At 44.7% G+C, this 10881-nt stretch overlaps 1 protein-coding gene across 1 annotated transcript in view; it reads right to left on the bottom strand.

Moving 5' to 3' along the window:
- Positions 1 to 69: 69 nt before the first annotated feature.
- SPG11 (SPG11 vesicle trafficking associated, spatacsin) overlaps positions 70 to 10881 on the bottom strand; it is a 91409-nt gene continuing 80597 nt past the window's right edge. Inside the window, exons 32-40 of the mRNA XM_044665075.1 lie at positions 10237 to 10435; positions 8389 to 8526; positions 7150 to 7283; positions 4758 to 4865; positions 3260 to 3428; positions 2755 to 2843; positions 2458 to 2613; positions 1051 to 1202; positions 70 to 662 (exon numbers count right to left, since the gene is read on the bottom strand). Of these exons, the coding sequence (XP_044521010.1) occupies positions 482 to 662; positions 1051 to 1202; positions 2458 to 2613; positions 2755 to 2843; positions 3260 to 3428; positions 4758 to 4865; positions 7150 to 7283; positions 8389 to 8526; positions 10237 to 10435 (1326 nt within the window). The 3' untranslated portion in view covers positions 70 to 481. The remainder of the gene's footprint in view (positions 663 to 1050; positions 1203 to 2457; positions 2614 to 2754; positions 2844 to 3259; positions 3429 to 4757; positions 4866 to 7149; positions 7284 to 8388; positions 8527 to 10236; positions 10436 to 10881) is intronic.

The following is a 10881-nucleotide window of genomic DNA, read 5'->3' as shown; positions in this document are numbered from 1 at the left end:
GAGAGCATGCAATCAATGGGAAGGCATTCCAGTTTTGTGGGGAAACTAATTTCTGACACAAGCTACAAATGGTTTTCAGCTGTATAAAATTTATTCACAGGCATGGAAACCTTTTGAACAGCAGACACAGATTCTTAATCAGTATTGCACTCTCTCTTTGACTTGGGCCATGTGTGGGTCCTAGAAGGAATCAAATCCACTTCTACTTTATAAAACATTCTCTGGCTCTTGGAAGTAGTTTCTTCTAGATGCTGACAGAAAGATGCATACCTACCCAACTTGAACAGTTTACTTTTAAATAAAAACTTCATTATTAGAAGTGTCTGTCTTGGGTGATCTTGTAATGAATGTCCTCAAATGATAATGTGTGTTAACATACCAAGCTGGTTCTAGCTAAGTCATTTGTGTAAAAGTAACCGTTTCTCCACTACAGGACATCACAAGACATGCTGGCAGAAAGTCCTTTTTCCTCAGCTTTATTCTAATTTGCCAACATGTCATTCAGACAGCATCCGGTCTGGGGCTCCTTGAGAAGCTTATTTACGACATCATAAAACTTGTGATCATATGCCAGCTTATAATGCAGGTAGACATCTTCGCAGTACGACAGTAACTTTTTCATGTTTTTTGTGACTGTCTCAGTTGGCTGGCACTGCTTAAATCTAAAGAGAAACATTAACATGATTATTATATAGAGCTTAAATTGACAAGCAGTGGAGAACTGTATGCTTCCTATCAGGGAAGTCGTTTCTGATTTAAAAATTTGTGACGGATATTATCAATGCTCATCTTGATTAGAAAATGGCTTTTTGAAAATCTACATTGACAAACTTAATTCAGCAGCAGTTGAAGCTGCCTATTTTAAGTACAAAATGCTATTTTGTCATTTGCAAGGAGTCACAGGATGTAATGCCTGCTCTGTGTTTGTAGCAGTTTAGGTCAGAGCTCTTTTTGTCCTCAAGGGGAGGTCACCAAAGGGAGTAATTTTTAAGCAACTGGTTATATTACTTGTTTTGATACTGACAAGGCAATCTGCTTTATAATACTTACTTCTTGGAAATCTCTTCAAATATATTGGTTTTTAGTAACCTTTGTTGCTTAAATTCTTCCAGATAATTGAAGTCACCTTTGAGAATCACTTGTTGATACAGAATTTCAGCCCAATCTGGGACAAAGTCGTAGGCCTCAGTGACGATAGAGGCCTGGAAAAAAGGGGGGGTGGGGTGGGGGAGAGGATGGGAGAAGGGGAAGGAATGATCAGGTATAGAACTAAAGATGTTTATTTTGAGATATTCAATATTTTGAATCCTTTTAATATTAAAATATAGTAAATGATGATTTTAAAAGCTTTTATAAGATGTAATCAGGTTTCCCTCTAATGCTATTCCATTTAGCATTTTATATGTCAATTCGCTTTCTTCACATGAAAAACAAGGTTGGACAAGATTTCTCAAAATTCCTCCCAGTTCTCTTAAGATTATGTAGTTTTGGGTCTCCAAAGGGGTGGCTTTAGTCCATAACTTCACTTGATCTAATAGACTTTTCTGTCTTTTCTCTATTCAATTGGTTATTCCTGCTGCTAAGAAGCAGACTTTGTCTACTCTCCTTTGTAGGGGCAGAGAAAATGGGGTGAAACCAGGAAAGAAAAGAGAAGCAGAGTGTGTAATCCATGCTTTCTGGTTCCTGAATAACAGTTAGGACCACTACCAGAATAAATTCAGAATGAAATATTTACACTCCCAATTACAGGAGTAGAGATTTAGAGGGAGAAGGCTTTAAACCCTATGAAAACTGAATTAGATCTGCTTCCCCCTTGCAGGGCATGAAATATCTCCCATGCTCATTAACCTTTGCAAATACTCCAACTTTGCCACAACAGAAATATTGTGTGACACCTCAAATTTCTCCACATTATAGGGGAATAAGTTTGGGGATGGGGAGAATGCTGGGTAATCAGACAACATTCCCTGGTGGCCCTGGAGAGAATTTGTGAGATGGGTGATTCCAAGGTGTTGACCTTGGGTCTGGATTTTCCCTATTCCTTAGACCAGAAGCAGCTCTGCATGTTTCCAGTTCTGCAGGAGAAGGCCACGGACACTTGGGACTGTTTTTCACCTTTGGCATAGATAGCAGCAATCTTCTATGTCCCTAGAGGGCTAAGGGATGCAGGTGTGGGGGAGAAGGAAGTCATGAGGAAGAGAAGCCAAGGAGTATAGAAAGTTGGTTGGAATGACCAAGTTCTACCAGTGCTGCACTGGGTACTAGAAGCAAGTGCCTTGGCCAGCTCTGGACTCCTACCCAATTGCTCTCATTTGGACTTCTGTTTTACTTAAAGCAAACAAATATCCAAACAAGTTGTCTGTCCCACTCATTATGGGCTTCAGCCCTGCCAAACTGCCTGTTTGGGCTTTGTACAAAACAATTGTAACAATCAGGGCAATGAAGGTCCCATTTCACCTGATAGAACCGAGGCAGGGCCATGATGCAGTCTGTCAGATTCTGCCCGCTAAGATTGATGAGCATTGTGTTCTGGCCAGAATTCAGAAAGTGGATTTGTAGTGTTATCAGCTTGGTAAGTCGGTGACAGTGCAGAGCCTGGCGCACGCAGGAATCCTAACGATTGGGTGGGGAAGGAGGGAAGGACAGTAATGAAATACCTCTTTATGGAGGAAGCCCCGTGTCCTCAAAAGCCAAGGCCTCTTCTTGTCCGTCAGTGGATGTCCCCTTCCCTCCCCTGCCACAGGCCCTGCTTACTTTAGCATAACTCTCGGCCGCATCCAACAACAGTGTCAGGGCTTTTAGCAGCAGCTGTTTCAGCCGGGGCCCATCCTGGATGCATTCCTCTGCACAAAGTAAAGGAGGCTTGTGAATTGCTGCTGATCGGGGCTCCCGGGGTTCTGGAACCTCTGGTCTCACATGTCTGGGCTCATTTCTACCTTAATGCTGAACCAACCGTTGCCTTTGGGCAGCATCAGGAAATACCTGAAGATACCCCATGTCTGACTGAGGATCCTCACTGGAGGCAAGGCTGGGCCTCAGTTTCCTCCTGTGCTGGTACCATGAGATGGTTCTTCCCCCCCCCCTCCCCCAGCACATTTCTGCCACATCAAGGCCCCCCCCCTTCCCCCGAAGTCTCTGGCCTCCTAAGCCCGCTCCCATTTCCAATACAGTCCCGGGTGAGTAAGGCAGCCCGAGTCCTGGGCAACTAATCTGTGAAGCTTCTTCGGCCCCCTGTGGAGATGGCCCCAGCGCTGCTCACCCCAGGGCTGAGATTCGATGAGCTTGAGCTGGGTGCGGGCAGCTGCCTCATGGTTCTCCCCAATCTCCCGGCACATGCTGAAGCACAGAGCAATCATGTTGTGCTTCTCACTGTCTCCAGGGCGGCAGCGCTTGATGTAGTCCAGCAGCGCCGTCTTTAGGGTCCCGCTCTGGGGGGGAAGAAAGGGTGAGCTCGGGGCCAGCGGCATGGAGAAAACCGCGTGGATTGTCTGACTTGGAGAGTTCTTCAATTAGAAAGCATTAGGGGAATCTCACAACCTGCTGTGGTGAAACTTCATTAAGGACTTTCTTGCCAGCGCCCACCTCGTTCCTCTGAAATTGGACAAAAAGCACTGCAGGAATGCTCCACACTGGAGCCTCACACAGGCACCACCTCATGGGGCAACGGAAGAGCAAAGAGCAAGCTTTCTCCCAGGCCTCACGTGCCTGCGGGCACCTGGGAAGGGTGGCTCCAAGAGGAAAGCGGCACGGGCCCCGGCAGCGACCAGCCAATTCAGGCCTCAGCTCGTCTCTCAGCCTTTCCACCACATTGTGTAATGGCTCTGCAGCTGTGCTGACAACGAGGCGTGCTTAGCTCTTGGCTATGCGGTCGTTTTCCTAGGCCGGGCCCAGCCACAGAAGCTTCTGCCTTAGAAGTTCTCTCTAGCACATGGTCTGGCATACTGGACAAGCACTGCCCCCAGCCAACGAAAGCTGTTCTCTTCCTCAGGACCCTGATTCCAGGCCTCTTCAGGCGGGGGGAGGAAGAATGCGCCTGTCCAGAAGCCTGCCCTCCTGGCCTAGGGCCCAGCACTGAGGGAGCTCACGTGTAGCAGGAGCCCCATCTCACCTCATGCCCCTGTTCCAGCGGCTGGTGCCACCCCCAGCAGGAGGAGACAAACCCATTTATTCTAGCCGAGATCTCAGGGTCACTGAAGAAGCCATGGGAATTGCAAGGCACAGATCTATAGACCTGAGAGATGCCTTTAGCAGCTTGGGGAGATGAATTCGGACAAATCAGGAATCTCCCTGGCATAACCAGATGGAGAGTGCAGTGCGATGTGTGCTGCTTGTCAGCATGTGTAGCACAGAACTAGAAAGAACAAGAAAGCCCAGCATCTCGTGCCTCGGATACAGGCCGGCTGAGTGGCCCGGGCCTGCGGTTACTGAACCCCTCCAGGCCCTGCGCAGTAACTCTCCAAGACTATCAAGTGCAGAGAAAGGATCAGCCTGTAACGGAGGGCATTTCCTCATCCATAACGTTCTCTACCCATGAAATCCTGGGCCCGGTCCCTCTCCCTAGAACACCTCCCAGCATGCTGGTCAGCTGCTCCCGGCCCGACAAGCCAGGACACTACCAAGACCATCCTCTGCCTCCCTTTACTCTGCGAGGGGCCTGTTCTCACTTGAGGCCTTAGAACTTGTCCCATCTGCCAGCTCCAGAATCCGATGGCAACAGCATGTGTTCAATATAGAGTTCATAATCACACGGCACCTACCGGGTCCAGCTTCTTCCTCATCAACACTTCAAAGTAGTGTTTTCTGTGTAGCAAATCAAATATGTAGGTCATCTCATTGTACCTGCCGATGCCCGTCAGGAGGCGTACCTGGGAAAGAGAGCAAGCCGAATCAGAAGCGCTCGCTGTTCTCTAGGCCTTTTTGATTGGAAAGACTTGCAGATATACTGAATCAGTTCACCATTTATTGAACTCTGGTTAAGGTGTTGGGGATACAGGAACAAAACCCCACAATAGTCCTTTCCTCAAAGAGCTCACATTCTGCTGGGGGACAAACACACCCAGGGCCTGCATGGATCAGGGAAGTGTTTCCTGGAGGAGATGGAACCTGAGCTAAGCCGTGAAGATAAGGAGTCAGAAAGGGAACAAGAAAGTAAGATTTGTGTGCTGGCCCCAACGAAGCTGGTCACATCTGGGAAACCAGTCGTACAGCTTCACTGGAACAGAGTAACAGGAGGAAAGGCTAGAAAAGTGGGCGGGAGCCAGCCTGGGGGCCCAACCTGACAGGCGGGACAAGGGCTCTGTATTTTATTCTAAAGGCAGCAGTAAGCAGGGACTACTGAAAGTTTTTGAGTTTTGAAAATAATGGCATGATCAGATCTGTGTCTTAGGAAAACTGCTGTGGTAGCTGGATAGGATGTATTAGAGAGAGACCAAATAGGAAGTCATTAGAATAGAGCAGACAAGGTGAGGAGGGTCAGAACTAGCTGTGGGATTGACATGGAGGGACAGATGCCACATCTGATGTGGAGGCAGAACTGACAAGATGTGGCACCTGCCTGTATGGGGGGAGAAAGGAGAATCAGAGAGGACACCAAGGTTACAAACGGGGTGACCAGGAGATGGGGATGCCCTTCAAAGAAATGGGAGTTGGAAAAGGGAGAAGATGAGGAAAGAAGATAATTATTTTGTTTTGGATAGGCTAAGCCCGAAGCATCAATGTGACTAGAATTCAGGAGAGATCACACCTAAATGTATAGATTTGGAGTCATCCATTGAATTAATAGTTGAATCCACAGGGTAAGTGAAATCAATGTGAGAAAACAAAGAAAGCCAACAGGGCCAGGACAGACAGAGCCTTTGGGAATAGCCACTAACAAACACAAAAATAAGATGTTCAAAATTAGAACTTAAAAAGAACTAACAAACTGATAAGCAAAACTAAGTTGCTTTTTTGAAAAGATTAACAAAACAGATTAATATTAACTAGGCTGATCAAGAGCGGAAAATCAAATGACCAAAATAAAAAATAAGGAGAATTCAGAACAAATAAAAGGAATTACCAGAAAATACTATGCATAAGCATATGGCAGGAAAATAGAGAATTAAAAGGACTTTTACCTGATGTTTACCTACAAAAATGAATATATATATATGCTACAAAAACTGTTCTAAAAATAGAAAGCACTCTACCAAAGTTCTTTTATAAGACAAACATGGCCCTAGAACCCTTCCCAGAAGACAAAGTAGGAAAAGAGAATTGCAAAGCAATCTTACTGATGCAAAATTATAAATGAAATAAATGGAAATTGCAGAAATAGACCCCCAAAATAATTCATTATCCCCAAATTTGTTTGATACCAGGGATGCAAGGAGTCAATATTAATAAAATAAAATAATTAGCATACTTAGTATCAAAATAAAAGTTAAAATGATTCTTTCAATACATGCAAAAAAAAAAAGAATTTGATAAAATATAGCCACTCAATTTATATAAAAGCCATAGGCAGGAAAGGTCTTTCTTTAATATGCTCAAAATAAAGAACCTAGCACTGTTTCCAGTGGGGAAACAGTACCTTAAATATTACAACTAGGGTAAAATAAAGTTGCATCCCCCTAACTGCCTCCCTCGTAGAAATGCGAGATATAGCAATAAAATGAAAATTAAACCAAAGGTATAAATATTAGGAGAGAAAACCATCCATTTTTTCAGAAGGCCTGGAAGTGCATTTTAAAGATGTCACAGACTAGCTGAAAGAGGTGCCGCTCCCAATGGACAACTGGGGCGCTGAGGGTTCAGAGGAAGCTACCCTGGACCTCTAAAGAAACATGCCTTAAAGAGAGCAAAGTGCATGTTACATGCATGCTGCCTTCTTGGGGTCTATTAAAATGACCTCTGAGCAGCTATCAGCTGAATTAAGATGACCCTGAAGCTTCCCTAAACCATGTTAGGCTCTAACTCAAGCTCGTTTACTTTTCCTGTGTTATGTGTAACTTCTGATACAAACTCAGACATTCTGTGCAAAAACAATGAAACCTCTACAAAGTGGAAGACACTGCTGGGTGCTGGAGATACCCAGTTACAAAGGTCAGAGTCCCTCTCTGGCCAGAGTTCTGTGGGGGTGTCGAGCGTGGCTGTGAGGAAGTCACTTACCACCAGTCCATACTCATCGTTGGGGGCTAAATGGTTATCGGTGAGCAGCCGTGCAGCCTGCAACACCCGGATGATGCCCTCCATGTGACATGTCAGAGTGAAACATCGATGGGCCAGGATCAGGAGCTCTGTGGCTGTAGGCAAAAGTGAGGAGGCTGCAGGAGTCAGCGTGAACTTTTCTGGGTTATTTAGCCAGTGACAAGGGTATGGGGTGTTGGCACGGAGATTTTATCCCAGGGATCTCTTAGGTACCTTAAGGAACACCTGATGTGTTAGGGCTCTACAAATGGGGCAGTCAGATGGGGTCAGAGCTACCATTAAGTGCCTCAAGTTCCCATTGGAACTTGATGGCTTGAGACGAGGCATTAATTCTCCCAAAAGACCAGTTTAGTGCCCTCTTGGTCAGAAGGGCTCGGATGCAGGGTGAAACCTATTCACCAGATGGAAACTTGGAAAATATTTCTTTTTAGAGTCACAGGATTTACAGTTGAAGGGATCTTAAAGATATGGTCTATCCTCTTTCTCTCTCTCTTTTTTAAACCCTTACCTTCCATCTTAGAAGGTAGAAGAACAGTAAGGGCTAGGCAATGGGGGTTAAGTGACTTGCCCAGGGTCACACAGCTAGGAAGTGTCTGAGACCAGGTTTGAACCCAGGGCTTCCTATCTTTAGGTCTGGCTCTCAATTCACTGAGCAACCCAGCTGCCCCTCTTTACCCTCTCATTTTACAGAGGAAGAAACAGCCCTAAAAGTTGAAATGACTTGCTCAGGGTCATACAGGTAGAGAAGAGCCAAAATTAAAAAGCCAGGTGACCTGAATTGACAGTCAAGTGTTGCATGCTGTCTTTTTACAGCTCCAAACCCAGCCTTTGGAAATAGATTATAAAGAGGGAAAATTAATTAATCCCAACAGGCTTTGTCTCCATACCTAGGTTCTAACCAAATGCCACTTGCTATTCATTAGCTCAATTATCTTTCTACACAGGCCCGAGGGGTCACAATGGAAAAAACAGGAGGACAGAAACAGAGGAGCCAGGCAACAAAAATGGGCCTGGATGCCCAGAATTCCCTGGGCCACAGTTCCTTCTTCTATTCTGCATGACTTAGCAAAGGAATAGGAAGGTTCTGGTCCTACTGGTGGAAGGTCTGGGGGACTGAGCCTCCAGATAGAACCCTTAGGGGCAAACAAACATATGATCATATGCATTGAAGCCCTCAGCAAGTACATGGCACTGACTTACTACAGGACAGTTCCCCAGGGGGAACTGAGGAAATCTTATCTAGCAGCTTCATGCCAACCAGTGTTTGATCCTGGCACAGAGCAGTCAACTGGAGGAACATTAGGCCTTCTTCTGCTGGACTGGCTGCTAGCTTTTGACCTGTTCAGATAGAAGAAAAGACAGTTATTGTTTGTAAATATGAGAAGAAAATGCACAAAACCCTAGCTAAATGTGGTAGGGTGGAGTGAGGTCATTTTGCATGGGGAAAAAGCATTCAATACCGGGAGTCAGTATGGGGAGCCACCAAGGATATTCAGTCTCAGTGTCACTCTCAATGTCAAATATGGACACTAATGCATTGCTGGTGGAGTTGTGAAATGATCCAACCATTCTGGAAGGCAATTTGGAATCATGCCCAAAGGGCTTTAAAAGAATGTTTGCCCTTTGAGCCAGGCATACCACTACTAGGTTTGTATCCTAAAGAGTGTTTAAAAAAAAAGGAAAAAAAAAGGGAAAGGTTCTGTTTGTACAAAAATATGTACAGCTGAGCTCTTTGTGGTGGCAAAAAAAACTTGGAAAATGAGGGGTTGTCCCTTGATTGGGGAATAGCTGAAACAAATTGTGTTATATAATGGTGATGGAGTACTACTGTGCTATAAGGAATGGTGAATTGATTTCTTTAAGAACCAGAAAGACCTCCATGAACTGAGGTAGAGTGAAATGAGCAGAACCAGGAGAACATAATACTCCGTAACTGAAACACTGTGGAATGATCAAATATAATCGACTTTGTTACTAGCAGCAATGCAATGACCCAAGACAATCTTGAGGGACTTATGAGAAAGAATGCTGTCCTCATTCAGAGAAAGAACTGTGGGAGCAGAAATGCAGAAGAAAACATGATTTACTACTAATTTATATGGGTATATTATTGGGGGTTTTGGCCTCATAAGATTACTCTATGAATAATGTAGGTTGTGAGTGATAACATATAACCCAGTGGAATTACTTGTCAGTTCTGGAAAGGGGTAGGGAAGAGGGAGGGAAAGAACATGAATCATGTAACCATGAAAAAATATTTTAAAAATAAAAAAAGTAAAATTATATCAATGTCAAATATGAATATTCATTCATCTATGTTGGCCATCTTTCTGCAAGGTGACATGAATATTTCACCTGGAAGTTTAAATATTTCAAAACATCTGACATTCTCAGCATGGAAACTCCCTTCACCATTGCAAATCCCCACTCCTTTATTCCCTATTTCATATGAGGCTATGACCCTAAACTTTATCATGGGGTGAAGAGCCTCTAACTTGGCTAGGCTGGTCTTCATGACAGGCAATGCTGGGCACACAGATGAAATTTGCCTGCTTGTCAGGACCTGTTAAGCTGATATCCTGTTGGCCCAGGCTTTGAAAGCCCAGAGTCACTACTATCCTTCAAAGAGATTCTAGAGAATCACTTTTTTAAAAAAAAAGTCATACCTTCTTCTTCTTCTAATTAATTAATTTAATTTAATTAGAATATTTTTTCCATGGTTACATGATTCATGAAAAAACCCATACCTTCTGTCTTAGAATTGATACTATGTCTCAGCTCTAAGGCAGAAGAGTGGTCATGGCTAGGCAATTGGGGGTTAATTGACTTGCCCAGGATCACATATCTGAGAAGTGTCTGAAGCTGCATTTGAACCCAGGACCTCCCATCCCTAGGCCTGGCTTTCTACTGCCCTGGAGAATAACTTTTAAGGAATAATCACAAGACATGTATTTCAAAAATGTTTATATCCCAACACATAAGTATCCATCCATGATGCTGCCAGCTCAGTAGGAGGCCACAGGAAGGTACTGGGGACACCTTGCTCACCTTTTCCTGCTTTGGAGGCCAGCAGCTCCTGCATCACCTCTTCAGCCACAAGGTCGGCCACCTTGTCTGCCTTCAGGCCTTGGGTAGTAATGAAAGCCTGGGCTCGCTTACAGCGGTGAGGCTGCTGGGAGGACAGGATAGCTCGGAGCACAGCATCACTGTTCTGAGCGGAGATTTCCCCATAAGTGCAGCCCAGCTCCTGAGGGGTGAGGAGAGTGTGGTGAGACAGCCATGCCAGGGAAACAGCAACCAAAAAGTTCTCTGTCAAAGGCAACTGAGTGTTCCCAACCCCAGGCCCCTGGGACTAAGCAGGGATCTTTGGAAAACCCAGCTGAAAGGATCAAGTACCACTTCTCCTTTCTATTTCACTACAAACCCCAATCCCAAGCCAATCGAAGACAAAAAGAGCTTTCATTTGGAAAAGGGCAGGTACCACAAGCTGAGTTTTTAAAATTTCATAAAAAATTAGAACTTGACATAGGCCTTCCCTTCCAGACTAGCTCATACTTTCCCCAAATAGTCTCCTTTCTTTCCCCGTCAATCTTTATTCTTTTTCTATTTTACTTTCTTTCCCCACTTCTTCCTGATTTTCCCTTCCCTTGTTTGCTAACTTATCCTCCCAAATTCAGACAACAGAAGTCTGGA

This window comes from Gracilinanus agilis, chromosome 2 (assembly GCF_016433145.1).
Source record: "Gracilinanus agilis isolate LMUSP501 chromosome 2, AgileGrace, whole genome shotgun sequence".
NCBI classification, from domain to species: domain Eukaryota; kingdom Metazoa; phylum Chordata; class Mammalia; order Didelphimorphia; family Didelphidae; genus Gracilinanus; species Gracilinanus agilis.
Note: the sequence above shows the minus strand (reverse complement) of the source record. Positions and strands in the feature narration are given on the sequence as shown.